The sequence below is a fragment of the Camelina sativa genome, chromosome 18 (genome assembly GCF_030686135.1).
Source record: "Camelina sativa cultivar CO46 ecotype springtype chromosome 18, ASM3068613v1".
NCBI lineage: Eukaryota > Viridiplantae > Streptophyta > Magnoliopsida > Brassicales > Brassicaceae > Camelina > Camelina sativa.
This window is the reverse complement of record NC_141897.1, coordinates 3,612,203-3,639,069: the sequence shown is the minus strand read 5'-3', so window position 1 is coordinate 3,639,069 and position 26,867 is coordinate 3,612,203. Positions and strand designations below refer to the sequence as shown.

General features: G+C 33.2%; 2 protein-coding genes and 1 long non-coding RNA gene across 32 annotated transcripts; 1 reads left to right on the top strand and 2 right to left on the bottom strand.

Annotated features, from left to right (window-relative positions):
• Positions 1–1,153: 1,153 nt before the first annotated feature.
• On the bottom strand, positions 1,154–10,255 carry LOC104763119 (translesion synthesis protein REV1). Of its 21 annotated transcripts, XM_087499044.1 has the most exons (25): positions 9,178–10,255; positions 8,261–9,038; positions 7,862–8,006; positions 7,556–7,671; positions 7,397–7,473; positions 6,736–7,226; positions 6,362–6,505; positions 5,982–6,114; positions 5,796–5,884; positions 5,669–5,719; positions 5,288–5,491; positions 5,018–5,137; positions 4,733–4,825; positions 4,552–4,611; positions 4,368–4,454; positions 4,132–4,215; positions 3,950–4,022; positions 3,522–3,611; positions 3,275–3,373; positions 2,796–3,050; positions 2,627–2,700; positions 1,932–2,497; positions 1,732–1,792; positions 1,463–1,611; positions 1,154–1,385 (listed from the first exon to the last, which is right to left on the bottom strand). In XM_087499044.1, exons 2-18 carry the CDS (start codon positions 8,422–8,424, stop codon positions 3,523–3,525), a joined length of 2,220 nt encoding a protein of 739 aa, XP_087355170.1. In that variant the 5' UTR covers positions 8,425–9,038; positions 9,178–10,255; the 3' UTR covers positions 1,154–1,385; positions 1,463–1,611; positions 1,732–1,792; positions 1,932–2,497; positions 2,627–2,700; positions 2,796–3,050; positions 3,275–3,373; position 3,522. The 21 variants fall into 21 exon arrangements, with proteins under 21 accessions (XP_087355170.1, XP_087355162.1, XP_087355171.1 ...); XM_087499036.1 differs by lacking the exon at positions 9,178–10,255 and having other exon boundaries at positions 3,543–3,611; XM_087499045.1 differs by lacking the exon at positions 9,178–10,255 and having other exon boundaries at positions 1,476–1,611; positions 8,261–8,630.
• Positions 10,256–11,654: 1,399 nt separating this feature from the next.
• Positions 11,655–13,889, bottom strand: LOC104760488 (uncharacterized). Of its 2 annotated transcripts, none has more exons than XR_015588742.1 (4): positions 13,711–13,889; positions 13,327–13,419; positions 12,043–13,206; positions 11,655–11,940 (listed from the first exon to the last, which is right to left on the bottom strand). It is a non-coding gene; the product is annotated as an uncharacterized LOC104760488 (long non-coding RNA). The 2 variants fall into 2 exon arrangements; XR_762937.2 differs by having other exon boundaries at positions 13,176–13,206.
• A 6,879-nt stretch (positions 13,890–20,768) lies between these two features.
• LOC104760489 (DNA polymerase eta) lies at positions 20,769–26,584 on the top strand. Of its 9 annotated transcripts, none has more exons than XM_087498187.1 (14): positions 20,769–20,875; positions 22,885–23,005; positions 23,100–23,211; positions 23,317–23,487; positions 23,582–23,746; positions 23,822–23,925; positions 24,113–24,232; positions 24,463–24,586; positions 24,773–24,886; positions 25,000–25,215; positions 25,318–25,414; positions 25,500–25,630; positions 25,912–26,031; positions 26,108–26,584. In XM_087498187.1, the coding sequence occupies exons 1-14, from the start codon at positions 20,800–20,802 to the stop codon at positions 26,459–26,461; spliced, it is 2,025 nt and encodes a 674-aa protein (XP_087354313.1). In that variant the 5' UTR covers positions 20,769–20,799; the 3' UTR covers positions 26,462–26,584. The 9 variants fall into 9 exon arrangements, 4 of the variants coding, with proteins under 4 accessions (XP_087354313.1, XP_087354310.1, XP_087354311.1 ...); XM_087498184.1 differs by lacking the exon at positions 20,769–20,875 and adding an exon at positions 22,252–22,591 and having other exon boundaries at positions 23,079–23,211; XR_015588502.1 differs by lacking the exon at positions 20,769–20,875 and adding an exon at positions 22,363–22,591 and having other exon boundaries at positions 25,299–25,414.
• Positions 26,585–26,867: the final 283 nt, after the last annotated feature.

Genomic DNA, 26,867 nt, shown 5'->3' with positions numbered 1-26,867 from the left:
GTTTGTGGTGCTGGTAAAGGCAAAGTGTGATCGTGCAATCAAGGCAATGAAGAGAAGGATGTTCTACGTACTCAATTAGATGTTGTCTGGCATTGTTATGTTGTTAGAGTTGAGTCTTTAGAACTTGCTAGGTTGCTGGTTCCTTGTTTCCTGTTATTTGATATTGGAATGGTTATTGATTATTATTGGATATTGGTATTTGTTATTCCGCTGTTGGTTGTGATTGTGGTTAGGTGGCTAGCGGGTATGGGACCACTAGTTATAGTTTATTATTATTATTAATATTTATTATAAAAAAACAGGTCGGATCGTTTCACTTGTTCACATTCAATTTGAGTTTTTTTTTTGTTTTTTTGTATCTTTAGGATCTAGTATTTTCTTCTTTTGGTTTTAATTCAGTTCTCTATTTTTGATGGTCTGGATTTACTATTTTTTTTTGTCATGTTACTATTTATTTCTTGTCTTATGATGTAGTAGAATTTATTTTAGTCATAGTCAAACGGCAGGAAAAACAAAATAAAAATATGAACCCTTTTCTAATTCACAATCAGTTTTTTCGTCATGTTATTATTACTGAGTAATTAAAAAATAGTAATTAGAAGTTGCACAAATTGCTGAGTATACATATTTTTATTGAGAATTTATTATAATACTCTTTTTGAGATATCCCTTTTCAAAAATACCCCTTTTTAAATATTTTCATTTTTATCCTCTTTTACACAATTACGATATGTTAAAATAATTTTTAGAATTTTTTTTTTAGGTTTAGATTCTCAATTTTTAGTTTTTAAGAGGTAGGGTTTAGTATTTATTTAGGGTTTAGAGTTTAGAGTTTAAAATTTAATCATTTTATATATTAAAAAGGCATTTTTGAAAAGTGATATAAAAAAAAAATATTTTTGAAAATCTTATGAAAATTTTAAATTAATTGGACATGTTGTTGTTACTGAAAAACCTACCAAGCTAGACTTCCCACGTCATCACACCACAACTCCTGGCTAACTCCCCTTCTAAATATAAAGTTGATTGCTTTAGATATTGCTTTTGTGTGCTTTATGATTTGAGCTGAATGTGAGGTAGTGATAAACTTAGAGATGGGTCAGGTATTATTTAGTTTTGATTTAAGTCTTTAGTTTTTACCGGAAATGTTGAGTTTTGATCTGAGAAATGGTGTTATTTTTTAAATTGTACTATTATACACAGAGTGTAGTGTTTGTTTCTTATATATACATTCCTATGGACAGAGAAAAGTATGTGGCTCCTAATGGCTTTGCAATTTTGAGGTTCGAATCACTCTCATTATGCAAATGCCACAAGGTGAGCTTTCAATTCACACCAATAAGCTGCATTCACCATGATGCCCTTCAGGATGGATCCACATTGTCCTGCAAAGTCAAATCCCAAGTTTAGCTCTATTCACAGGCTGTCTAGTTGGTAAGGACCACAACAATGTTTCACTTACAATGAATCTTAACTGATAAGAAGGGACGCAAACAAATGTAACTGCAAGGATACATTCTTTTATAGCCTTCAGCAAGACTTCAGTCTAACCTCAGCAAAGACCTTTCAAGATATACTCAAGCTTCCTCCATAGTGTTCACTGATCGATGCCTGTGTAAAGAACGAAGTGTGATTACTTTGCCAGTTTCCGATTTTCCCAAATGATTGTCTCAGACTTCTAGCTTCTCTTTTCGTAGTGATTTGTAATGTCAATGGGAACCTTGCACTGACCTGAATAAAGGGAGACATTATCTCATAGGCTTGTAGGAAAAGTTGGCTCCTTGCTGCTAATCTGAAGGTAAAAGTGTAATCATCTTCAAAAGTGGTAAGAATCTAAGATGAACAATCAAAGAAATCTTTAAATCAAATGTTTTAGTCAAATGTGTCATAACTATGATCAAATATAGGTACAAGAAAGATCTCTACAATACCTCTTCAGAAGGCGGAAACAGAGATATATCTCCTCAATATCACCTTCTACCTTGAGCTTAATGTACTGTTTAAGAAGTTCACACACATCGTAAATAGCTTCGTCGAAATCATTGGCACTTGCATCATGAAAAATCCCGATTTCCGAAATAGCCTGTTGCAGGACCGGGGATAACATAGGCCTTGACTGAGCAACCTTGTAGTATATCTCTGAAAAAAATTCCAAAGTACAATTGCCACTAACTCTGAACTTTTCTGTCCAAAGAGGAGGATCTCCAAACCAGAGAGACCTACATGAGAATCCAATCTCATTCTCAATGCCCTTTATATCTATTGGTTCCTCATCTTGTTTCTTACAAGTCTCCATGGGAACATCTGATGATGACTGTTGTCTCCTGTGGGTAGCATATGCTCCCAATACATCAGCTCTCAACTCTTCAGGTAATTCTTGTAACACAGAGGCGTCGACTTGACTAAGGGATGAAGGCATCAAATCAGTCATTTCTATTGTACCCTGATTAGACGTTCTGGCAATGGAAGAATGCGGCACAAACGGTTCTTTATATTCCTATTTCGGAAATAGAACAAAAACTCTTAGAAGTCTATATCACTCGCCCCATTTTCAGGTAACTGTTCTACTGTTGAGGATGGCCAAACATATGTGAGATGATTCAAGAAGGAATAGCAAGAGCTTTACCTTTTCTCCAGAGGTGCTCAAGCCATGTGTCTTAACTGAGATAGATTTTAATTCCTTAATGCCAGCAGCAGTGCCTAAGGGAAGGAAAATAAATCATCTCAGATGCACCGCACTGGGAAAAAAAACACAGTTATTTCATCAAGTTTCTAATACAGCTAACAAAACTAACCATCCAAGAAGATATGTGGAGAACTGCTGTTGATCTTTCTTTTGCCTCGTTTTTTCTCAATCAACTCATACAACTTCCCTCCGTATGTTCCATCTAATTCTGAAAGGAGCTCTGGAGGAAGATTCTCTAGAACCTCCATGTCCAGATGACACATGGGTGGTAAGGATGAATTTGTATCACCTGACTGAATTGAAGATTCTGCTGATTCAGATTCTCGGAGTCTAGAAACTCCATCATTAGCATGCCTAGTATAATCTGTCACAAGGCAACAATTAAGCCACTAGTTTTCCGCAGTTAAAGCTGCTCTTAAATTATAGACCCATAACAACAACAAAAAAGGTAAGGAAAAGAACCGATTTTGGGTCAGGATTTTTGCTTCTCACAGAAATACTATTACATTTTCAAACAGAATGTCGTGTATTTTGGGGAATCACTTGTAAAGCTTTAACATAGTGAGCACTAACAGAACATTTCTTTACCTGAGTTTTCCCTGACTGCTGCAGAAAAAACATGATCATCTTGTTCTATATGGACAGATGCAGGCGCAGAGCTGAGCCATGATTTCAGAGTCCTTGAACCTTGAAAACCAAGGAAACAAGTGTAAATGAATAGGAAAAACTACAATGTTTGAATCACTTCTCTTTTCGGAATGTTTCCCAGCAATGCATAAGAAATTTCATAAAGAAGAATGATCTGTAATTTAATATGTCTCAAATCGAAATGAACCTTAATTTCCCCAGAAACAACCTTTATTAGAAAGATATGCACTGTCAAGCTTAGAAACCTGAAGCCCAACCCCACGAACTTCCTTAACATCTATCTCAAGAGAAACAAAACTTGATGGTTAATCATGGATGCTGATGCAACCGTTAGATGTTATCCAGGAGTCAATAGCAAATAACAGATTCCTACAGGACATTCAGTCCCAAGGACCGACTTTCTCACTTTCCTGCAGTCTAAGATAGAACAACTCTGCAATATTAAGCTTACATTGGTCTCACAGGATCATATAATTTTTCAAACTAGTCTCATCCATCATTATAAAATTTGAAGTTCAACTAAGCTGATTCTTGCATGTGAGGAAGGACTCCAATCTAGATGCTCACTTAATAGCAACAGCAAAACCATCTTAAAAGCACCTGAGATCCACTTACCCAAGCAAAACGACCCAAACAAGTTCTTCGAAATCCTCTGCAGAACTTCTACGTCATCTGTAGCAGCAGGGACCTATAGCAACGATGATAATAATAATCAACCAGGCTTTAAGGATTACACAGGTTTAGATGAAAAATACTATCATCCTAGTGTCCCATTAATTTCCATTGCAACAACTCACAGTGATGGAGCGACTCATATTGTCACAGTCTCCATAACCCATATATTTGGTAGGTTCTTCAGCATCTTTTTTTCTCTTTTTTATCTGAAGTAACACCAGAGGGAAAACATTCACTATATTTTCTTTTCATGATAAATGATGTCACTCTAACATGCATACACTGCCAAATGCGATGAATACTATCAAAGCAAAAACCTCAATATTATACAACAATGAAACTAAGAAAGGCATAAAACCTTAAGAGTAAAAGTGCGTCCTATCATTTCACATCCCTGCAGACGCAAAGAAACTTCTTTGCATAGGCATTGGAGGAAGTGTTGAACCTGCAACAATCGACAACCACACATATTCTTAGCTAACCTCAAATGAATAATGTTTGGAAAAAAAAAACAACAAGACATTATTCACGAGAATCCAGACATCTTGCTGATCTCTAAACCGCACACCCCAGTTCACTTCAGCCCCTATGGACTTACTCTCCTGTACATATAAAATCTTTAAGTTACTGGTTGAGCATATACATATCAAAAGAAAACTATCACCTGCAGAGAGAAAAATGATGAAATGAGAAACAAGTGAGTGAGTCAACAGTTAAGCAGACCTGCACCGCTGTAACTGACCGTAGGTCTAGACCTCTGCTATAACTCCAAAGCATCTCGCCAGTTTTCACCCCAAAATCCTTTTGAAGAGAATCCTGTAAAACCCAATATGATATGTTTGGTATAGCTTAGCGACGTTGTCTGTTGATAACAATTGTTAAGCAGATTCAAACTAATAAGATACAGTAGTCTTCAAAGGCAAATATCGTATTAAATAAAAAAAGGCTATGGTGTTTGCTTAAATAAAATAGCAACCAAACATAACCATAACCACAAAAATGGTTTACCTTGGAAATCAAACGTAACTGCCCACAGGTTTGAATATTTTGCTTCACCAGCTTTTCCTTCAACACAGAACCTACACCAGGTAGTGTCCCGACTGGAAGCTGATCCAAGAAATCCTCTACCTGCCGAAATGGCAGACACTATCAGTTAACTGAAATTAATATAAAAGGGCTTCTGCAATCAACAGACTAACCACAGCTCATACTTCTATTTGTTACGAGTCAGAAACGAACAATATACCCAAAAGATAGAAGGCTGTTTATAGAAAGTACCTTCTCAGCAGAGATATAAAGTTGGCCGGCTGGTTTAGCAACTCTGGTAGCAAGACGAGCCATCAGCATAGTACCACCTATCCCAGCACTTGCGCTGCATCCAGTAGTCTCAAGGATCTCATTCCTTATTGTCGAGGCTAAAAATTCGGGTTCTACATCGCTCAAATCAGAGACATCTAAAAACGCTTCATCGCAGCTTAGTGCCTAAACTCCATAAAACAAACATAAATGTTAACAATCCTTTTTGGGAGCGATTCAACCTTCCCGAACGCAGCAAAGCCTTACCTCGGCCCATCCTACCGCATCGAAATCGAAAGAAAGATAAAGAGTGTCCAAATACCAAATTCACACTAACTGAAAAAATATCTTTTGGAGGCTGACCTGGACTTTTCTGCAATGCCTATGCAAGATGTCATAAAACTGATCAGCTACCTGCAATTGAGTTACAATGTCAAACAAGCTGGACCAACGTGACAACATACAATAGACACTCGACTCTAAAATGTACCTCTTCATAGGCTTCAAAGTTGTAAGGAACAATAACAAGCTGGGGACAAAGGTCTTTTGCATGTCTTACAAACATACCTGCCTTCACTCCTAGATAAAGAAATGACATTAAATTAGTACAAAAACAGAAAGGTCAGGACCCGAGTACAACCAAGCTTAAGAGAGATTACTTTCGTAGAAGACAGACCATAAGCCCGAGCTGGATAATTTGCAGAGGAAATTTCAGCCGTTCCTTTTGGATTATCTGAGTGACATACAGCTACCGGCTTGTCGTGTAATTCAAGACGGTTCTTGATTACCACTGACACAAAGAAGCAATCCTGGAAATATATCACAGAATCAAATAACTAGAATGCAACAAAAGAAAGTCAGAACAAAAATGCAATCCTAGAATAACAAACTTCAATCATATTTTACACTCTCTTTTATGGGCAGTTTCATGCTTAAACGCCTAGCTATTGTGATGCTGGAAAATGCAGAATTGAAGAATTGACCACGGATTTCTTTTGATTTCCTTACTTTTAGAAAGCAGCAGATAAAGAAAACAGCCTAGATTGACGAAATTACCAAATCAATGTGGATAGTGGTTGACTTCTTGCCCATTTCAGCTGTAGTCTGACCAGAATCTGCCCATTTCAGTCCATTGGAAGAGCCATGAAATCTTTTACGGTACCTGTTTCTCCATGTTCCAATAAAATGCAGCCTTGAATTCTGCAGACAAAGAAAAGGACAATAGAGAAAGCATCTTCAGAATCTTTATTAGAAAGATACTATTATTCAAGTTATATAAACTGACAATGAGACTCTTACTTTCAGCTGAAAGGACTTTTAATAAAGGCGTACCATCTCAGCCAGAAACCAGCAGCTAAATGAATCTATTGTAAGAGATACCAGAAAGTGTGGGAATAAACCAGGCGAACAATATTTCTATAAAGTTTTACCTTAAAGTAGTTTTCCACAAAATTGGGATCCTCGAGAGTTGAATGACGCCTTGTAGAAGATCCAGCAATGGTTGCAATCGATTTGCCATCATTCTTCCCATTTACATGAATGGACTTGTTGTCTGAAGCGCAATGAAGATTGGTAGTGGATTGAATTTCACTAGTAACATCTTTTTCTTCTATGTCATAATTACCAAGTTTTTCTGCATTCATTTCAGAAGATTTCAGATCACCAGTTCCGGTTTCTTCTGTCAGTTCTCTAGTAGTGTTCTCGATATAAACGTCATCAATCTCATCATTAACGTGGTCTCTTGCTTCCTCTGAATCTTCTGCTCTAATTGAACTTCCTTCTTCAGCTTCACTGTATCCAGTATCAGGCTGACAAGATGTAACCGGCGAAGCCATCTGAGGGGTCAAATGGCTTCTGGGTGCAAAAAAGGCAGACAACTTTGGCTGGGTATCATTCAGTTGATCTAGCTGGTAAGGAACCCCTGAGATGTGATAATCACAACACAAAGCATTGAATCAGATGTACAAGTAAAAAGTGTGCAATAATAAATGAATGCAGACGAAGATGACAGTAGTCGAATGATCAAATCCACACATTTCTACCTATATTTACATGATTTAACTGAAACTAAATCATCTTCTATTGACTTACAGCCCAGAAGTCTGTTGGCAGAGATAGAGTCCACTATCCATGTGGGTTTCACAACAGGTAACCCTCTGCTGAATGCCCTGATTGGAAAGAAAACACCATTTCAAGACACGACCTTGCAAGAACTTTGCCAGGATTTTTAAGAAACTAAGGAAAACTAACCTTAGATTCTTGACTTTACTATCTGGAAGGTTGCTGCAGATGATATGTGTTACAGAACGCCTAGAGAAGTAGTTCTCGAATCTTCCACCATACTTCATCATGTATCCTTTCAACTCCTACAGAGATCTAGACACAGTTAACCACAGATAACCCACCAGTAATACTACACTACAGAAAAGGAAAAAAAAAATCAAGAAATTCTAAGACCTATTCACCTGCACAGTTTATATAATAATATCGGAGATCAGAAAACTAGACACCAACAGAACTGAAAACTGATAAAAACCAAAAGAATAGAGCATAAACCTGATGGGAAGGAATGGTGAAACCATCCACAAAGATTGAAACTCCTTGGAAAATAAGTTTCTCAGAACCCGAAACACCGTGAGAAGAAGCGGAAGCCTCAGTCTCAAATTGGTTCTGAAGTTTCCGATTCTTCACTTCCATGTAACTAACAACAAAAGCACAGAAAATCACAGAACATTAAAACCACAATGTAATTTACAGTTCCTAACAATTTAAAACCCATCACAATGCATCTTCCCAAAACTTCTTAAAATTCCCAAAATTTAAACATCACACATACTCATTTTCAATCGATCTCACTTCTCAGAACAAGCAGTTAAATTATTTCAAATTTTACATGGGAAATTTCGAAATCTAACCAAAACCCAACACTAAAATGGCAGAGAATGAGAGAAAGACCTTCCGAAATCGGAGAAAGGAGAAGACCGGAAAGAAGAACGAGAAGAAGCAGCGCCCCATGCGGCGCCTAGGGTTTTCTGATTACTTGGATTCTTCTTCTTAGCCTTCTTGTTACTCCCACTGCCACTATTGTTTGAAGAATTCGAACCCAAGCTACGTTTCATTGTTGTTGTTGGGGATGATGAAATCTCAGAGCGAGACGGAGAACAAGCTTTCAACGGAATTTTTTTTTTTTTTTTTTTTTTAAAGTCACAGCCAGGCCAGTGGAGGTTTTGGAGTGTATTCAAATGATGATTTTGGAGAATTTGATGAAATTTAGAGGGGTATTCAATTAGATATTTGAAAGATTCTATAATATTTTTAAAATTACTTGTTATTCAATTGATGATTTTGAAATATCTTTTGAAATCCTATGTTATTCAATTTGAAATTTATCTAAAATCATTTAAAATGATCTAAAATATATTGTTATTCAATCATGGATTTATAAAACTTACTTGAAATCGAGTGTTATTCAAAATATCAGATTTTTTTAAAAGAATGCTACTTTAAATGATTCTGCAAGACTTTTCTTTATTTTTTAGTTGATAAATATGAGTAACAAAATCCTACCTTTTGAGGTAGAATTTTAAAGGATTTCATTAGAGAAAAAAAAACAGTCAATGAAAGATCACGTTTATTAGAAAAAAAAATAGACAACGTTTATTCTAGTGTGAGACAGCCAAGAATGAAACTTTGAACTCCTCACCGAACTGACGAATTTGAGATCGCGTCCCACCTAGTAAACAATAGACAACGTTTAGTTTACGCATTACTATCTTGTTTCAAGATTAGACAAGTCTAAAGATTTATTCAGTTGCTTGCTTCTCAATAAACCATGTAATCTAGTAAGAGCATGTAATTTACCAGCAACGTACCCTCGAGAGATACAATCATAGGCAATGCAGACAACACCATGAAGAAAGGTATAAGCAATCTATGCACCTTGAAAAGAACCAATATATTTTGCTCGAGGATTAACTGAATATGTTAGCTGGCTAAATACTGATAAGGTGAGAATCTCTACACAAAAGGGATCGTTTGAAGAAGAAAAAGAAAAAGAAAAAGAGACTAAAATAAAATCTCATAGAATCTCATAGAATCACAACTCATTTTCTTTTTTAAAAAAATATAAAAACTCTAAAACACAATCAAATTTCCTAAAATTCTCCTAAATTTTTCAAAATTCTAAAATATTAAAATCCTAACAAATCCTTAAAATATCAAGTTGAATACCCCCTCTTAGAAAATTTAGAATTTTGATAGATTTTAGGGAAGTTCATATGATTTTCTGTAAAATTCTTTTAAATCCCACCTAAAACCATGAGATTTAGATTATTGTATTTTTAACTAACCAAATCCTCCAAAATCCTAATCCTAAAAATTATTAAAATCCTAATCCACAAAACTGTTTTAAATAACAGTAGATTTTAAAGTAGATTTTTAAATCATCAGTTCAATAACAGTGCATTTTAATGGATTTTAAAGTACATTTTTAAATCATCATTTCAATAACAATGGATTTTAATAGACTTTTTAAAATTCATGATTGAATCACATAGAATTTGTAAATTTCACACAAATCACTTAAAATGTCAAATTGAATACACCCCTTTTATGTACAAAAATATGAATGTTTTCACTTTTCAGATTAGTACTCAAAACTTGTATACACTTTCCAAATCTCCCCATATGTTTCAAAATATTACAATTATAACTTGATAACTTTCCCCCATTATAATCACACAACTTGTTTCCCTTGAATTCAAATCTGTAACTAGTAAAGATTATCATGTAGGCAAATTTAATGAGAAATTTTGCTTAAAAAAAAAATCCTAAAGTAACCAAAATTTTTTTAATATCATACGAAATAACATAGTACAAGTTTACAACAAATGATTTGTATAGAAAAAATACATGTGGCGACTAAGGACATCAAATGCATTTACATTTATCATTCAAAATGCAAACTCAAAAAGCAAACGAAATTTCACTTTAGACCATGAATGTTTGAGAGATTCTACATTCAAGATTATAAAATTTAGTTTTTCGATTTTAGATTTGAAATATTGATTTCTGGATTAACAAAAAAATGGAATACTTATAAAAGAAAAGGTTGTATGGAAGAAAATCTTAACCATTCACTCAAGTGGGATTTCAGATTTTGCTAGAAAAATTATGGAAAAATCCTAGTATCCCTTTTTAAATTCATTGGCTGGATTTTAGATTCTCTAACTTTTGTATGAAATCCACTTTTCTCAAAATCTTTAATGACTAGAAAATACATTTTTAACAGATAAAAACTAAAAAATAAAAACGTAAACCACTCAAGATCTTCTTTTTGCGTTTACATTAACAATTCTAAAATAAAATAATTAACATGAAAAGAATTGTGTTATAATGTAAAAAAAAAGTGTGCAAAAAATATTTATTTCTTAGAGTTAGAAAAATATTAATCAACTCCCCAAATCTTTGAATTTCTTACCTTTAGACAAGATTTTTCAACCATTTTTTACAAAAATATTTATTTAAATTATGTTTTTTTTTCAATTGTTTTTAAGTTTATGGTTCACCCTCATGCCTATATAAAGGATGAGTCGTACACAACATATATTGTATTGTCCATGGTGCATGTCAGAAGCTTCATATCCTAGACGTGATTACTTTGTATATATCAATCAAAAATTGGTTTATCAACTATTAGACAATGCAGAGAAATTGTATCCCATTGTAATTAAAAATATTAAATTAACAAGATCATTGATCGCCTAATTAATCAACAAAAGGATTCATTGACATGATCATGTGATTAAATATAAGAATTAAACTTGCATTTGAATTTTGAAATATAATCTCATATCTATACTAGTATTTTTGCAGCAACTTTTGCTCAAAAATACTAATATGGAAAATTTTAAAATTAAATGCCATTTAATTCTGTCTTCTCAACTCAAACGATGGGTCTTTGTTTCACATATTCATCTATCAACTTATTTAAAGGGCCTTCGACTTTTAAAAGGCCTTGAAGTTTTGTTAGGCATATTTTCATTTACCTTATAAGCCTAACAACCTATTACATCTAAAGGAATTAACTCGCTTGTCGTTTAACCTATACATCTAAACAGGAAGATTGAATGCATGATATACGATTGCTATATTTATGACCCAAACGATTAAGATGATAGGCGTAAACCTTACCAATTATGACCCAAACGATTTCCGAAATCATATCAAAACAATGAGGCAAGTTATACATTATTGTTAGTTCCTTTATAAGACTCTATATAAAATATTCGATGGACATAATAAACAAGAAAACTTTGAAAGCCTTCCTTATTACATCAACATAATCAACTATTCCAAAAATTCCTCCATTAAATTTGACACCGATCTTCTCCTTGGTCACCAAGAATTACATTAAATTCTTCCTTTAACAGTAAACTTTACACATCAATATAAATAATGGAAGATTATGAGGAACTCACCTCACATCTTACCACAGCAAAAACGCAAACATCTTACCAACAAAGTCTTCCTCGTCTATTCAATGACAACTTCATTTGCTCTTCTCCGAGAATTGCGTCCTTACAAATCTTCATGGAGGATCCAAGTCAAGATCTTGCATTCATGGCGCCAATACACTGTCCAAACCGGAGAAACATTAGAGATGGTGCTTTCGGATACACATGTTATTACTTTACATCATTACTTTGAAAGGAAATTTGTTTTCGTAAATGTCTAACCCTGCTACGTTTCATATATATCTTATGGCATTAAAATACATGCAAGCGTGAAGAAGGATTTAGTTCCACGGTTTGCTCCTCAGATTCGAGTTGGTGAGTGGAGGTTTGTAGAAACCTTCGGCCTTACTCATGCAACAGGTCAGTTTCGCCCAACCAATCATTTGTACAAGATTGGTTTCCAAACTAGCACGGTTGTCTCGCGTTGTGAAGATGTATTTGCATCCAACTACTTGAGTCTTGCTAAGTTTGAGCCAATTTTGAATGAAGAGATTAATCCATGTATGTTAGTTGGTAAGTTTTAATTTTTATTAACAAGTATGACTTCAGTTAAACTTAAGTTTGTTGTACTGTTTATGAAAATATGATTTTATTTCATAGATGCAATCGGCCAAGTTGTTAACATAGGAGAATTGGAGGAAAAGGAAACTAATAACAAGCCGAATCATAAGCTCGATTTCGAGTTGAGAGATGAAAAGTAAGTTGTGTTTCAAAAACGGATTGATTGAGGTAGGGCTTCGTTTAAAAAAACCTTTTATTTATTTAGTAACTCACTTCTTATACAAGGATGTACGGCTACCTTGCACACTATGGGGTGCACTTGCTCAACAAGTTTTTGCTGCTTGCTAGGAAGTTGATGGACCAACAGTGATATGTGTGATCAGATTTGCGAAAGTCAAAAACTTTAAAGGTATGCTCTGTTTTTAATCAATTGTTTATAATGGTATAAGTATAAGGGAATGAGTCGTTTTAATATATATATGGTAATATAATAAGATACTACTAATGTTAAAAAGCATGTGTTTTTCAGGTGTTGTGAGTTTGTCTAATTCTTACAGTGCTACTCAAGTTTTTATTAACCCTCCCTATCCTGAAGTTGCTGATTTTATTCAAACGTGAGAATTTAAAGTTTTAAAAATTTCCCCTTATTATGATTAAACTACTTTAACAATTTTCCCTTTTCATTCAGACTTCCAAACGATGGTCTGGCTCTTACCTTCCGAGAGAATGTACCAAACAACCAGATTGTATCATTGATTGATGATTATTATGTTCAGTTTTCCCGGAAAACCATATCAGAGCTACTTACAACTGACGAGGTATCTATAACTACTAAGATCTATTCAAATACTGACCTTTTTCCATTGCTTATGTGAAAAGAGCTTCCTGTGTGTAGACAACATATCAGCAATTTATTGGGTTTGTGACGTACACATAGTAGAAGTAATCGTTAATATAAAATTTTATAAAAAAGGAAACAGGATATGTTTGAAATAACAAACAGACTTATTATCTTTGTGGAAGCAGATCATCGAGATGAAATTATAAATTGGAGCTGCGGCAACCATCCATTTTCAATGATCCGCGGTATACCTTGACCTGCCGATTGAAATCCATGTTGCCCAGAAATCAATCAAACAATCAGATATTGAAACCAAAACCAAGCCTATACATCTCATCGGTTCAATTAGTTTTACAAATTGTTCTCCCTAATATAATCGGAGATAATGATTTATACTTTGAACAGATCATCATATCAAAATCTAAACAAGTAGAACCCGATTTTATATGATTTGATACATATTTTCTGACTTAATTACAGAATCATGGACGAAAGATTAGATCATCGGAGCATTCAAAATAACACTACCATCAAAGCTGATAATTTACCTCTTCCATTTCTAGAATCCCAATCTTCTTCGGCAGTAGAGATCGAAAAAATATTAGAACCCAGATCGATGTTTTTTTTGATATCGGTTAGCGAAATTGTCAGCTTCGAATATAGAATCTGATGAGTTTGTTTTTTTTTCTATGAAAGAAAGAAGAAACTGGACGTCGTTATTGATTTCAATTTTAGGACCTTTTTGGTTTTCTTTTAAATTATGGGAAGCCCCTTAAAGTCCAGCAACAAAATTAGGATCCAATAAAAAAAAATAACGGCCCAAACAAAACAATAGGAACAATCACTTAATATTAGGTAGATAATTTTTAAATATCTTTTTTTGGGTCCAAAAAAGATTCATAAGCTTAAACTTACAAATTAAACATAAGTTTTTTTTTAAAAATGGTCTTTAGCTTGACAGAATTTAGGCAAAAAATGTGTATATAATTACATTATATACATAAAATAACATCATATCATTCACTTATACACATATTAATAATTCAATATCATTATCAGAAATATATATATTTTTAAAATAATTAGACAACAAACTTAGACACAAATTATATTACAAGTTTAGAAAGATTATATTTTACAAGAAAATAAAATAAAAAAATTTCCCGCGGTACACCGCGGGTCCTGATCTAGTGCATCTTTAAGATTCCAAATATACTTCTACTATTTCATCCACACAAAAAAAAAAAAAACATTGGAAACTAATAACTCACTTGGTTAGCTTTTTTTTAAAGATAATCTAAACTAATAAGAGTAGCAAATTAATATTGAATGTTTACTTACCTATATTTATAGAATCTCAAAACAAGAATATCAAACGGTAACACTTCAATATTTGAAAGATGCATCTTGATATTCATAGTTCCAAACATAATACATCATCTTATTAATTTCAATGTATTTTTCCAAATAATTTATTGTTTATGTGGTATAAAACGCCAAATTTGGATATTTTTCTATGGTTTGAGATCATTTGAACATGTGTTTTTGGGTCTTTTGACCATTGATTTCATTTTTTTGTTGTCAAAATTACAATGACCTTGAATGGTAGTAGATTTTTTTTTAAAAAAATCTTATTATATAAAGTTGGGTTTTGAAAGTTAGCCATTAACAAGATTTTGACATGTGTCAAGTTATCAATCTCAGATTTTGACATGTGTAAAAGTTAATATTTAATAGAAGAAATTTAATTACAACAAAAATAAAATATTTTGTTTCAAAAAATATTAATAATGTAAAAAGATAATTATCAAAAATTACAGAATTTATTATAAATACAAAGTTTTTTTGAAATAATTATAAGGAGATTACATATATATATATATATCATAAAATTCGAAGTTATAATATTATTTACTTATTTTTAATTTTAAGTTATAATTCTACAAAAAAAATAGAAAAATGGATTAAAGAAAATATAGAGTTAATTATTAATTTTAAATTTTGTAAATTCTCACTTCTATATAAACATAGATCGTTTCATATTTAAACAATTTATTCAAAAACACTGCTTTCAACTTTGTTTAATTGGGAAATCTTTTTTAATGGGAAGATAAATTTTTCTTATTTTTTAAACCAAAATTTTCTTCAACTTTTTAGGTTTTCAGTAGGGAATAGGTAATATTAATATGTTGATCCAAAAAAAATTAATATATGTGTTTTCTTTTCCTAATACTATATTTTAAATTATTTTATTTAATTATATTTTATTTTTGAATTATTTGGGTTTCATATATTACTGTGCTTATAATTTTCTATTGTTTCTTTAATTATGTACGTCAAATTAATTTTCTTCTAATTTTTCAATGGTTGGTCATAAACCTTTCTTTTATTTGCAAAAATAATTTTTATCATTATTCATTCAATCTCAAAGGGAGATAACAATTAGAAGCTCATCAACCTAATAGATTGATAAAATAGGCTAATCAAACACAAACTTACAACAAACATAGATCGATAGATTAGAAAAACATAAATCGTTGTTGATAGATCCATATGAGCTCAAAGACTGTGACACCATGATGGGTGACCTTCGTGGAAGTGATTTTTGAAACTGTGCAAGTGAGGACAAAACACAGGAAATTATCATTTGTTGATTTGTAGGGTCGGTAAAGCCTCCCAGACGTAACAAACCGGCCATCGAATATGGGTGGGTCCACGGACCAGGAATAGATGTAGGACCCACTTAGGAAGGTGAGTCCATGGACTGAGAGTGGACAAGGGCTCACTAAGCAAGGTGGCGGTTGAGGCATTACAGAGACATGGTGTGTCAAAGATACTTCTAAGAATACATTGGGGAATTTAACATTAGTTACGATCAAAAGATTTTGTGACGTTAGAAAAAGGTTTTTACTTTCATTGGTTATCGGAACAAGCCATTTTGAGATAGCAAAAAGACGTGAACATGTTCTCTCCACACATAAGAAGGGCAAAGCCGAGGTTCTCTCTATAGTGGAGAAGGTTGGACACAAGGTTATCTCCCTAAGGGAGGAAGGTGGAGGAGGTTGGACGCAAGGTTATCTCCCTAAGGGAGGAAGGCGGAGCCAAAGTTCTCTCTACGGTGGAGGAGGTTGCACGCAAGGTTTTCTCCATAAAGGATGAGGGTGGAGCCGAGGTTTTCTCCATGGTGGTCATACATTATTATGATGATACATCATTAATTAGTATATTATGTAATATATTTTTATTCAAAATGTTTTTTTAGTCAACAATTTTAGTAATTAAAAAACTACGCAGAAGTGAAAGTAAAATAGTTGGCTTAATGTGTTCATATAGACATTTTCTAAGTGGTGATAAAGAATATATTTGTAATATAAAGTATATTTAGGTGTAAAAAATACACTTTTAATAGTAACACACATAAAAGATTTTTAAATGGATATAAATCAGTGTATTATAATAAATATAAAATTTATAAATAACGTACAATTAATTTTAATATATTTTTATTAAATTTAATTTAGTTTATAAAACTTTAAACCCGCACATCAGGCGGGTCCTCATCTAGTTATTCCTAAAAGATAGTGAATCTAGATTTTGAGAGTTTTTACAAATTCTTAAATAAAATCTAAAATCAGTTTGATTACTTTTTGAAAATGTTACGTTTTAAAAGTCAAAAATCTATGGGGTGTATTCAATTTAGTATTTCAATGCTTTAAATTTTCATGAATTTTTATACCATTTTGATGATTTTAAGAAATTGTTCTAATTTATTGTAAAATTCTTGTAAATGCCACTGTAAAACCATGAGATTTTAATTTCTAAATTATTAAAATACAAATCCTTAATACTTTTTCAATAACCATAGTAGGATTGAAAGTAGATTTTCAAACAACTAGGTTAATAACATTGTATTTTATTAAACTTTTTGAAAATTAATAATTAAATGACATTGGATTTATGATTTTTACATAAATCTCTTAACATGTTAGATTGAATACACACTTTTAAATCTAAAAACCAAAACTTATAATTCAGAAGTTTATTAGTTCATGAAGTTTGATGGATTTGGAAATCCTAAAAAAAAAAACATATCTTATTTAATCAATGATTTTAGAATAATTATCAAAATCATGTATTATTGGTTATATGATTTATAAATTCTAGTTAAAATTAGATATTATTGGCTTAGTAGTGATTTGTTTTTTTTTTTAATTTTAAAATCTACATATATTTTAAAAGGATTTGAAAACGAAAAATAGAAATATTCAAATCCAAATGATTTTTATAATCAATTAGAATTTTCAAATTCTATATACATATGATGAACCAAATTCATAAAAAAATGTGTTACGGTTTTTTATTGATTATAAAATGCTGGCTTCTTCTTGCATAGTTTAGTTGCTTTTGAGGGTTCGCTATGTAAATTTTTTATATTTTACTTAATCGTCTTGATGCTAATACGGTAATTACCTAATTATTTATTTTCGCGTGCCATTCGTCCTTAGGAAAAAGGGAAAAAAAAAACACTTTTCCCCTAATCTGTTCTCTCTCCCTCTCTCTCTCTCTCTCTCTCTGATTACTCTGATTTTGGAACTCACCAGAGATTCAATTTCGTGAAGAAATGTCGGTAGCAAGACCGGAGACATCGGATGCTAGGGTTATCGCTCATGTCGACATGGATTGCTTCTACGTTCAAGGTCTCTCTCTCTCTAATTCGAGTTATCCACAGTCCGCTTCACGCTTTAGTGAGATAAAGCAAATGACTTCATTGCCCATTCGAGGGAGGAATCAAGGTTATCTCCCTAAGGGAGGAAGGCGGAGCCAAGGTTCTCTCTACGGTGGAGGAGGTTGCACGCAAGATTCTCTCCATAAAGGATGAGAGTGGAGCCGAGGTTTTTCCATGGTGGTCATACATTATTATGATGATACATCATTAATTAGTATATTATGTAATATATTTTTATTCAAAATGTTTTTTGAGTCAACAATTTTAGTAATTAAAAAACTACGCAGAAGTGAAAGTAAAATAGTTGGCTTAATGTGTTCATATAGACATTTTCTAAGTGGTGATAAAGAATATATTTGTAATATAAAGTATATTTAGGTGTAAAAAATACACTTTTAATAGTAACACACATAAAAGATTTTTAAATGGATATAAATCAGTGTATTATAATAAAAATAAAATTTATAAATAATGTACAGTTAATTTTAATATATTTTTATTAAAGTTAATTTAATTTATAAAACTTTAAACACGCACATCGGGCGGGTCCTCATCTAGTTATTCCTAAAAGATAGTGAATCTAGATTTTGAGAGTTTTTACAAATTCTTAAATAAAATCTAAAATCAGTTTGATTACTTTTTGAAAATGTTAGGATGACTTGAGAATTTTAAAAATCAAAAATCTATGGGGTGTATTCAATTTAGTATTTCAATGCTTTAATTTTTCATGAATTTTTATATCATTTTGATGATTTTAAGAAGTTGTTCTAACTTATTGTAAAATTCTTGTAAATGCCACTGTAAAACCATGAGATTTTAATTTCTAAATTATTAAAATACAAATCCTTAATACCTTTTCAATAACCATAGTAGGATTGAAAGTAGATTTTCAAACAACTAGGTTAATAACTGAAACGACCTAACCGGTTTTTTTTCTAATAATAAATAATAATAATATAAATTACTATGACTAGTGGTCTCATACCCACTAGCCACCTAACCATCACAAACAACAGCAGAATAACAATACCAATTAAATAACCAACTGAACCAATAATCCAATATTAATCCATAATAGAATAACCAACAACCAATCCTAATCATTTCAATGTCAAATAACAGGAAACCAAGGAACCGGCAACCTAATAAGTTCTAAAGACCCAACTCTAGCAACCTAGCAATGCCAGACAACATCCAATCGAGTCCCTAGAACATCTTCCTCTTCATTGCCTTGATTCCACGATCACATTTTGCCTTTACCTGCCCCACAAACACAAATTGAGATGCATGAGTATTTGATAACTACTCAGTGAGGCAATCCTCCCATCTACTGGGCTATACACACAAGCAATAAGATCTCTCATGCCACAAACAACAAGAATAAAACAAACCAGGAACATGAACAAGTGACCCGACACGATCCGGTTACTGTCAGAATGGTGTCAACCGATACCAGAAGGTGTCGACAGACACTGGACATCTGGTGTCGACCAACACCACTTGGGTGTCAACCGACACCTGCTCGACACCCCCGAAACCCTAACGGTGTCGACCGACACTCGCTAAATTCCCGAGCCGTCCTTGCGTTAGTGTCGACCGACACCACATTGGTGTCGACCGACACGACTGTCGAGCAGTGATTTCCTTTGAACAGAACCTCCGAATCTCGCCTCCAAATTTCTCATCTTCGTCCCACACAATCCCATGAACGAATCCAAGCCTCAGGAGCTACGAAAAACTCACAAACAACCAAACAACACACAATATCATAGAAACAGAGATCTTAGCTTAGATAAGCCATGGTCATGCACTCACCTTAGCCAACAAAGAGATCTAAGCCCAAAATATGAAGCTACCACCACAGAAACCTTTCCACCACGTTCCTAACATTGGATCTTCACTCTCACAGCAAGATCTCTCCAAAAACGCCTTCAAAACTCAGAAACTCTCACAAGAACTCTTAGAAACTGTTTTCTCCTCTTTCTCTCTCAAAAACAACAAACGGCGACCAAGACAAAAATAAAACACGACCTAGATCGTTTTCCCACTTAAATATCTTGGTTCAATGGTTTTTCCTAAACCAAACCGGTCCAAATCGATAATTAAATCAATCTGGTCGAACCAGAAATAAGTGGTGTCGACCGACACCACATGAGTGTCGATCGACACCCACCCCCAAAACGTAGAGTTTTGGTTCGCGGGCGTTACAATAACATTGTATTTTATTAAACTTTTTGAAAATTTATAATTAAATGACGTTGGATTTATGATTTTTACATAAATCTCTTAACATGTTAGATTGAATACACCCTTTTAAATCTAAAAACCAAAACTTATAATTCAGAAGTTTATTAGTTCATGAAGTTTGATGGATTTGGAAATCCTAAAAAAAACATATCTTATTTAATTAATGATTTTAGAATAATTATCAAAATCATGTATTATTGGTTATATGATTTATAAATTCTAGTTAAAATTATATATTATTGGCTTAGTAGTGATTTGTTTTTTTTTTTAATTTTAAAATCTACATATATTTTAAATGGATTTGAAAATGAAAAATAGAAATATTCAAATCCAAATGATTTTTATAATCAATTAGAATTTTCAAATTCTGTATACATATGATGAACCAAATTCATAAAAAAATGTGTTACGGGTTTTTTGTTGATTAAAAAACACTGGCTTCTTTTTGTATAGTTTAGTTGCTTTTGAGGGGGTTCACTATGTAAATATTTATATTTTACTTAATCGTCTTGATGCTAATACGGTAATTACCTAATTATTTATTTTCGCGCGCCATTCGTCCTTAGGAAAAAGAAAAAAAAAACACTTTTCCCCTAATCCGTTCTCTCTCTCTCTCTGATTACTCTGATTTTGGAACTCACCAGAGATTCAATTTCGTGAAGAAATGCCGGTAGCGAGACCGGAGACATCGGATGCTAGGGTTATCGCTCATGTCGACATGGATTGCTTCTACGTTCAAGGTCTCTCTCTCTCTAATTCGAGTTATCCACAGTCCCCTTCACGCTTTAGTGAGATAAAGCAAATGACTTCATTGCCCATCCGAGGGAGGAAGCAAGGTTATATCCTTAAGGGAGGAAGGCGGAGCTAAGGTTCTCTCTACGGTGGAGGAGGTTGCACGCAAGGTTCTCTGCATAAAGGATGATGATGGAGCCGAGGTTTTCTCCATTGTGGTCATACATTATTAATGATGATACATCATTAATTAGTATATTATGTAATAATTTTTATTCAAAATATTTTTTAAGTCAACAATTTTAGTAATTAAAAAACTACGCAGAAGTGAAAGTAAAATAGTTGGCTTAATGTGTTCATATAGACATTTTCTAAGTGGTGATAAAAAATATATTTGTAATATAAAGTATATTTAGGTGTAAAAATTACACTTTTAATAGTAACACACATAAAAGATTTTTAAATGGATATAAATCAGTGTATTATAATTAAAATAAAATTTATAAATAACGTACAACAAATTTTAATATATTTTTATTAAAATTAATTTAATTTATAAAATTTTAAACCCGCACATCGGCGGGTCCTCATCTAGTTATTCCTAAAAGATAGTGAATCTAGATTTTGAGAGTTTTTACAAATTCTTAAATAAAATCTAAAATCAGTTTGATTACTTTTTGAAAATGTTAGGATGACTTGAGAATTTTAAAAGTCAAAAATCTATGGGGTGTATTCAATTTAGTATTTGAATGCTTTAAGTTTTCATGAATTTTTATATCATTTTGATGATTTTAAGAAGTTGTTCTAATTTATTGTAAAATTCTTGTAAATGACACTGTAAAACCATGAGATTTTAATTTCTAAATTATTAAAATACAAATCCTTAATACCTTTTCAATAACCATAGTAGGATTAAAAGTAGATTTTCAAATAACTAGGTTAATAACATTGTATTTTATTAAACTTTTTGAAAATTTATAATTAAATGACGTTGGATTTATGATTTTTACATAAATCTCTTAACATGTTAGATTGAATACACCCTTTTAAATCTAAAAACCAAAACTTATAATTCAGAAGTTTATTAGTTCATGAAGTTTGATGGATTTGGAAATCCTAAAAAAAACATATCTTATTTAATCAATGATTTTAGAATAATTATCAAAATCATGTATTATTGATTATATGATTTATAAATTCTAGTTAAAATTATATATTATTAACTGAGTAGTGATTTGTTTTTTTTTTAATTTTAAAATCTACATATATTTTAAATGGATTTGAAAACGAAAAATAGAAATATTCAAATCCAAACGATTTTTATAATCAATTAGAATTTTCAAATTCTGTATACATATGATGAACCAAATTCATAAAAAAATGTGTTACGGGTTTTTTATTGATTAAAAAATACTGGCTTTTTTTGCATAGTTTAGTTGCTTTTGAGGGGGTTTGCTATGTAAATATATATATTTTACTTAATCGTCTTGATGTTAATAAGGTAATCACCTAATTATTTATTTTCGGGCGCCATTTGTCCTTAGGAAAAAAAAAAAAAAAACACTTTTCCCCTAATCCGTTCTCTCTCTCTGTCTCTCTCTGATTACTCTGATTTTGGAACTCACGAGAGATTCAATTTCGTGAAGAAATGCCGCTAGCCAGACCGGAGACATCGGATGCTAGGGTTATCGCTCATGTGGACATGGATTGCTTCTACGTTCAAGGTTTCTCTCTAATTCGAGTTATCCACAGTCCGCTTCACGCTTTAGTGAGATAAAGCAAATGACTTCATTGCCCATCCGAATCGAATTTTGAACTGTTGAAAGTTATGGGTTTTGTCAATCTCTGTGAAAAAGGGGTTCTTTTTTTCTTTTCTCGTTGGCGTTATTGATGTGTTTGTTTAGGGATTTTGGGGAAATTACCAAATTTTGGGGATTTTGAACTTGGATTAGAAAAAAAACCAAAACTTTGAATTTGTTTCTATTTTCTGAATAGTCTTTATCTCTTACCTGATTAGTGGAGCAAAGGAAGCAACCAGAGTTGAGAGGACTTCCTACTGCAGTTGTACAGTACAACGAATGGCAAGGTGGTGGTTTGATTGCTGTTAGTTATGAAGCACGTAAATGTGGCGTAAAGCGGTTAGTCTGTTTAAAGAATACTTCTTTCCCCACAATTGTATCAATCCTTATTCGGGTTGGTAAAAAGAAACAGTGTTTTGGATGGAGTTTTCAGGTCAATGAGAGGTGATGAGGCTAAGGCTGCTTGCCCTGAAATTCAATTGGTTCAAGTTCCTGTTGCTCGTGGTAAAGCTGACCTGAATTTATATCGCAGTGCGGGTTCTGAGGTTGGAGGCAGAAGTTATTATTTACATGTGTTTAAATAGTTTGTGTTTTTGTCTAAACAATGACAATTTGCTAAAGTCATTTTTGTTCAATGTGTCTCTCTGCAGGTGGTTTCGATTCTAGCACAAAGCGGTAAATGTGAAAGGGCTTCTATTGATGAAGTGTATCTTGACCTCACTGATGCAGCAGAAAGCATGCTTGCTGATGCACCTCCAGAGAGTTTGGAATTGATGGACGAAGAAGTTCTTAAATCCCATATTCTTGGATTAAGCAGAAAGGTCTAATCTTTATCAAGAATATATAAGTTGATTGTCAATATAATGATCTGAACTTATTAATTACTTTGATACAATCTTTTGGCTTTTGATTCAGGATGGAGATGATTTCGAGGAGAGTGTCCGTGATTGGATATGTCGAAAAGATGCTGATCGTCGTGACAAGTTATTAAGTTGTGGGATTATTCTTGTTGCAGAACTCCGGAAACAGGTGCTTAAGGAGACTGAGTTTACTTGTTCTGCTGGAATAGCCCATAACAAGGCAAGAAGCTTTTTATTTTTCTTTTTTTCTTTTATTGTTGTATGGGCGAGTAATAACGCATAACTTTACAAGCAGATGCTAGCTAAACTTGCTAGTGGGATGAATAAACCTGCCCAGCAAACCGTTGTACCATATGCAGCTGTGCAGGAACTTCTCAGTTCCTTGCCAATAAAGAAAATGTAAGTAAGGCTCACCAATTTTACTGATTTCAGTGCATATGTCATTTGATAATTGTTTCAATATCAATATAGTTGTGTTCCAAAAGGTTTAAGACGGTCCTAAATTGTGCATTGCTTCTTGTATCTCTGTTCATGCATCATACAATCGTTAGTTACTGTTGACAATTATTTAGTTTTAGTCTTGCAGGAAACAGCTGGGAGGAAAGCTGGGCACTAGCTTGCAAACTGATCTGGGAGTTGACACTGTGGGGGACTTGTTGCAATTTTCTGAAACAAAGCTGCAAGAACATTATGGAATAAATACGGGGTACAGAAACTTGCTCTTCTGTACTGTTAGGCTATTGCAGATTTTTGGAGTTTCCATTAGTATCTTGTTACCTTCTAGCCTGCTAAGATTTGTATTATCTTTCCTAATAAGTAATAACCGCTTATGTGCTTAAGAATAAAATTAAAAGAATATGCGGCTTGTGCTTGTTTTTCTGATTCCGTCTTTCTAGTAAACAAGTTAATTAATACTTCTTTTCCTTTGACTTGCAGTACATGGTTATGGAATATCGCAAGAGGGATCAGTGGAGAAGAAGTGCAAGGTCGCCTTCTCCCCAAAAGTCATGGTTCAGGAAAGACATTTCCCGGACCTCGTGCTTTGAAGTCACTCTCAAATGTAAGACCAGAATTTCAAGCAGATTATGCCTTTTCCTTTTTTATCAGTTGGTTCAGTTGGTCATAAGAGCACGTTCATATAAAACTGAAAATTTTTGGATAGATACTAGAAAATGTAGTTTGTTCTTCTCTTTGGTCATATAACTAGTTTTTAGTATCATTGTTCTCTTCTCTGTTATACTTTTAGGTTCAGCATTGGCTGAATCAGCTTTCCGAAGAACTAAGCGAGCGCCTCAGTTCTGACTTGGAGCAGAATAAGCGGATTGCGAGTACCCTTACCCTTCATGCTAGCGCTTTCAGAGTACTTATATTTTTCTTGGTTCATGTAGTTTTTCATAAAAATGTACTTGTTTATCATTTTTGTCTACGAAAGACTACGACTGAAAACATATTCTGTCCTGAAAAATAATGCAGTCAAGGGATTCAGATTCTCATAAGAAATTTCCTTCAAAATCATGTCCGCTGAGATATGGAGTGACCAAGATCCAAGAAGATGCATTTAATCTGTTCCAAGCTGCCTTACGTGAGTACATGGGACCTTTCGGGAGCAAACCCCAAGGAAATAAGCAAGAGACATGGAGAATAACAGGCCTTTCTGTTTCTGCAAGTAAAATTGTTGATATACCATCTGTAAGTCCTTGTAGCTTCTAAATCTCTGCTAACTATTGCTCACTTTCAGACATTACCTTGTTTCTTCACTGATTTGTTAGAAGTGATATTTTATGACCGCAGGGAACAAGCTCGATCATGAGATATTTTCAAAGTCAATCTACTGTTCCTTCTCGTTCAGCAGATGGTTGTGTTCAAGATCATGTGGTGACTCCTTCAGGTACGCCAAAGTTTTTGTGTATAATTTCTATTTCTCTATTGATTCTGGTAATTTAAAGTCGTGATTTTTTCTGCAACTGGTGCAGCTAGTGAAGGTTGTTCAGAACAGATATCAACAGAAACCCAAGCAGTAATACCTGAGGAAGACACCGGTGTAACTTATACTTTTCCTAATTTTGAAACTCCAGATAAAGACGTCGATTTAGTCTCTGAAAAGGTATGAGCTCTTAGTTCTCATTACTCTATAATAAGCCTTTCTTAGAAGTGTGATCTAGCAAAGAGGCTAAACATATTTAGGCTCATTTACTTTCTCAGTTTCCACTTTCAAAGGAATAGAAATGTGATGAGATTCTTTTGCAATTATAACTGGTAAAGAAGTTATTGGTTAGGAGGGCCTGTAGTATTTGAATGACTCGAGAGCTTGGTATATGTTTTTAACTTGTCATATTAGTCAAGTGGTGTGTCCTTGAAGAACCGATTCCGCACTTTCCTTGTCAGGACGTTGTCTCTTGTCCATCAAGTGAAGCAACGGATGTTCCTACCCAATTAGAATCAAACAGAACCTCACAAACAAAGAGAACTGGGCGGAAGATAAACAACCCGAAAGAAAAGAATCGAGTAAGCAAATCATCGCTTTGTTTGGTGCACAAAAATCGTCTACTGTTGCTAAGATCTGTTGCATATTTGGTCGTAGGGAATGCCATCAATTGTCGATATTTTCAAGAATTACAATGCAAGTCCTCCAACGAAGCAAGAGACTCAAGAAGATTCCACAGTGTCCCCCTCAACCAGTAAAAGAGCCAACTTCAGTAACAGCAGCCATAGTAGTGAAGTGACTCAAGAATCAGAAGAGAGAAGACAACAAATAGATTGGGGCTACAAGATCGATGAAATCGATCAATCAGTTTTGAATGAATTACCAGTTGAGATTCAAAGAGAACTCAGGAGATTCCTACACCCTAATAAGCGGCTTAACACCAATAGTAAAAGCAAAGGTGATGGTTCTACTTCAAGCATTGCTCATTATTTCCCACCACTGAATAGATAGATCCAAGCTCCTTTGTCTCTGTTGTTGACTGTATATAGTCTAGTCATTATATTGTATACCTTTTAAATACTAGCTAGACTTATTATGCTAAAAATTATATATAAAAATGTTATTTTAGAGCTATTATAGACTAATAATTATGAATATAAATGTTGAACGAATTTGTTGAGCACATATTCAAACATTCCTACCTAACAATCACTCTCTAGTTTTTTTTAGCATGGGGGCTTATTTGGATCGATACCTCTACCAAACGAAAGAGTGTATTACATGTTATTGTCAAAAAGTCAAATAAAATCAAAATGCTGCTAAATTATTACTTGGCCTAAATATAACTATCAGAAACAAAATAAAAAAACGCTTGGCCTAGAACTTTTTTCTATTATCTGAACAAATTAATTTTCAA

What these genes read in the sequence shown, in the direction of transcription:
- LOC104763119 (XM_087499036.1), bottom strand. Translation starts at nt 8,424, where the DNA reads ATGAAACGTAGCTTGGGTTCGAATTCTTCAAACAATAGTGGCAGTGGG. An exon ending in GGTCAGTTACAGCGGTGCAG is followed by an intron (nt 4,612 to 4,732) that starts GTCTGCTTAACT and finishes TTATATGTACAG; the next exon opens with GAGAGTAAGTCCATAGGGGC. An exon ending in TAATGTCTCCCTTTATTCAG is followed by an intron (nt 1,612 to 1,731) that starts GTCAGTGCAAGG and finishes TTCTTTACACAG; the next exon opens with GCATCGATCAGTGAACACTA.
- LOC104760489 (XM_087498184.1), top strand. Translation starts at nt 22,516, where the DNA reads ATGCCGCTAGCCAGACCGGAGACATCGGATGCTAGGGTTATCGCTCAT. An exon ending in CTTTGAAGTCACTCTCAAAT is followed by an intron (nt 24,587 to 24,772) that starts GTAAGACCAGAA and finishes TTATACTTTTAG; the next exon opens with GTTCAGCATTGGCTGAATCA. An exon ending in TTCATGCTAGCGCTTTCAGA is followed by an intron (nt 24,887 to 24,999) that starts GTACTTATATTT and finishes AAAATAATGCAG; the next exon opens with TCAAGGGATTCAGATTCTCA.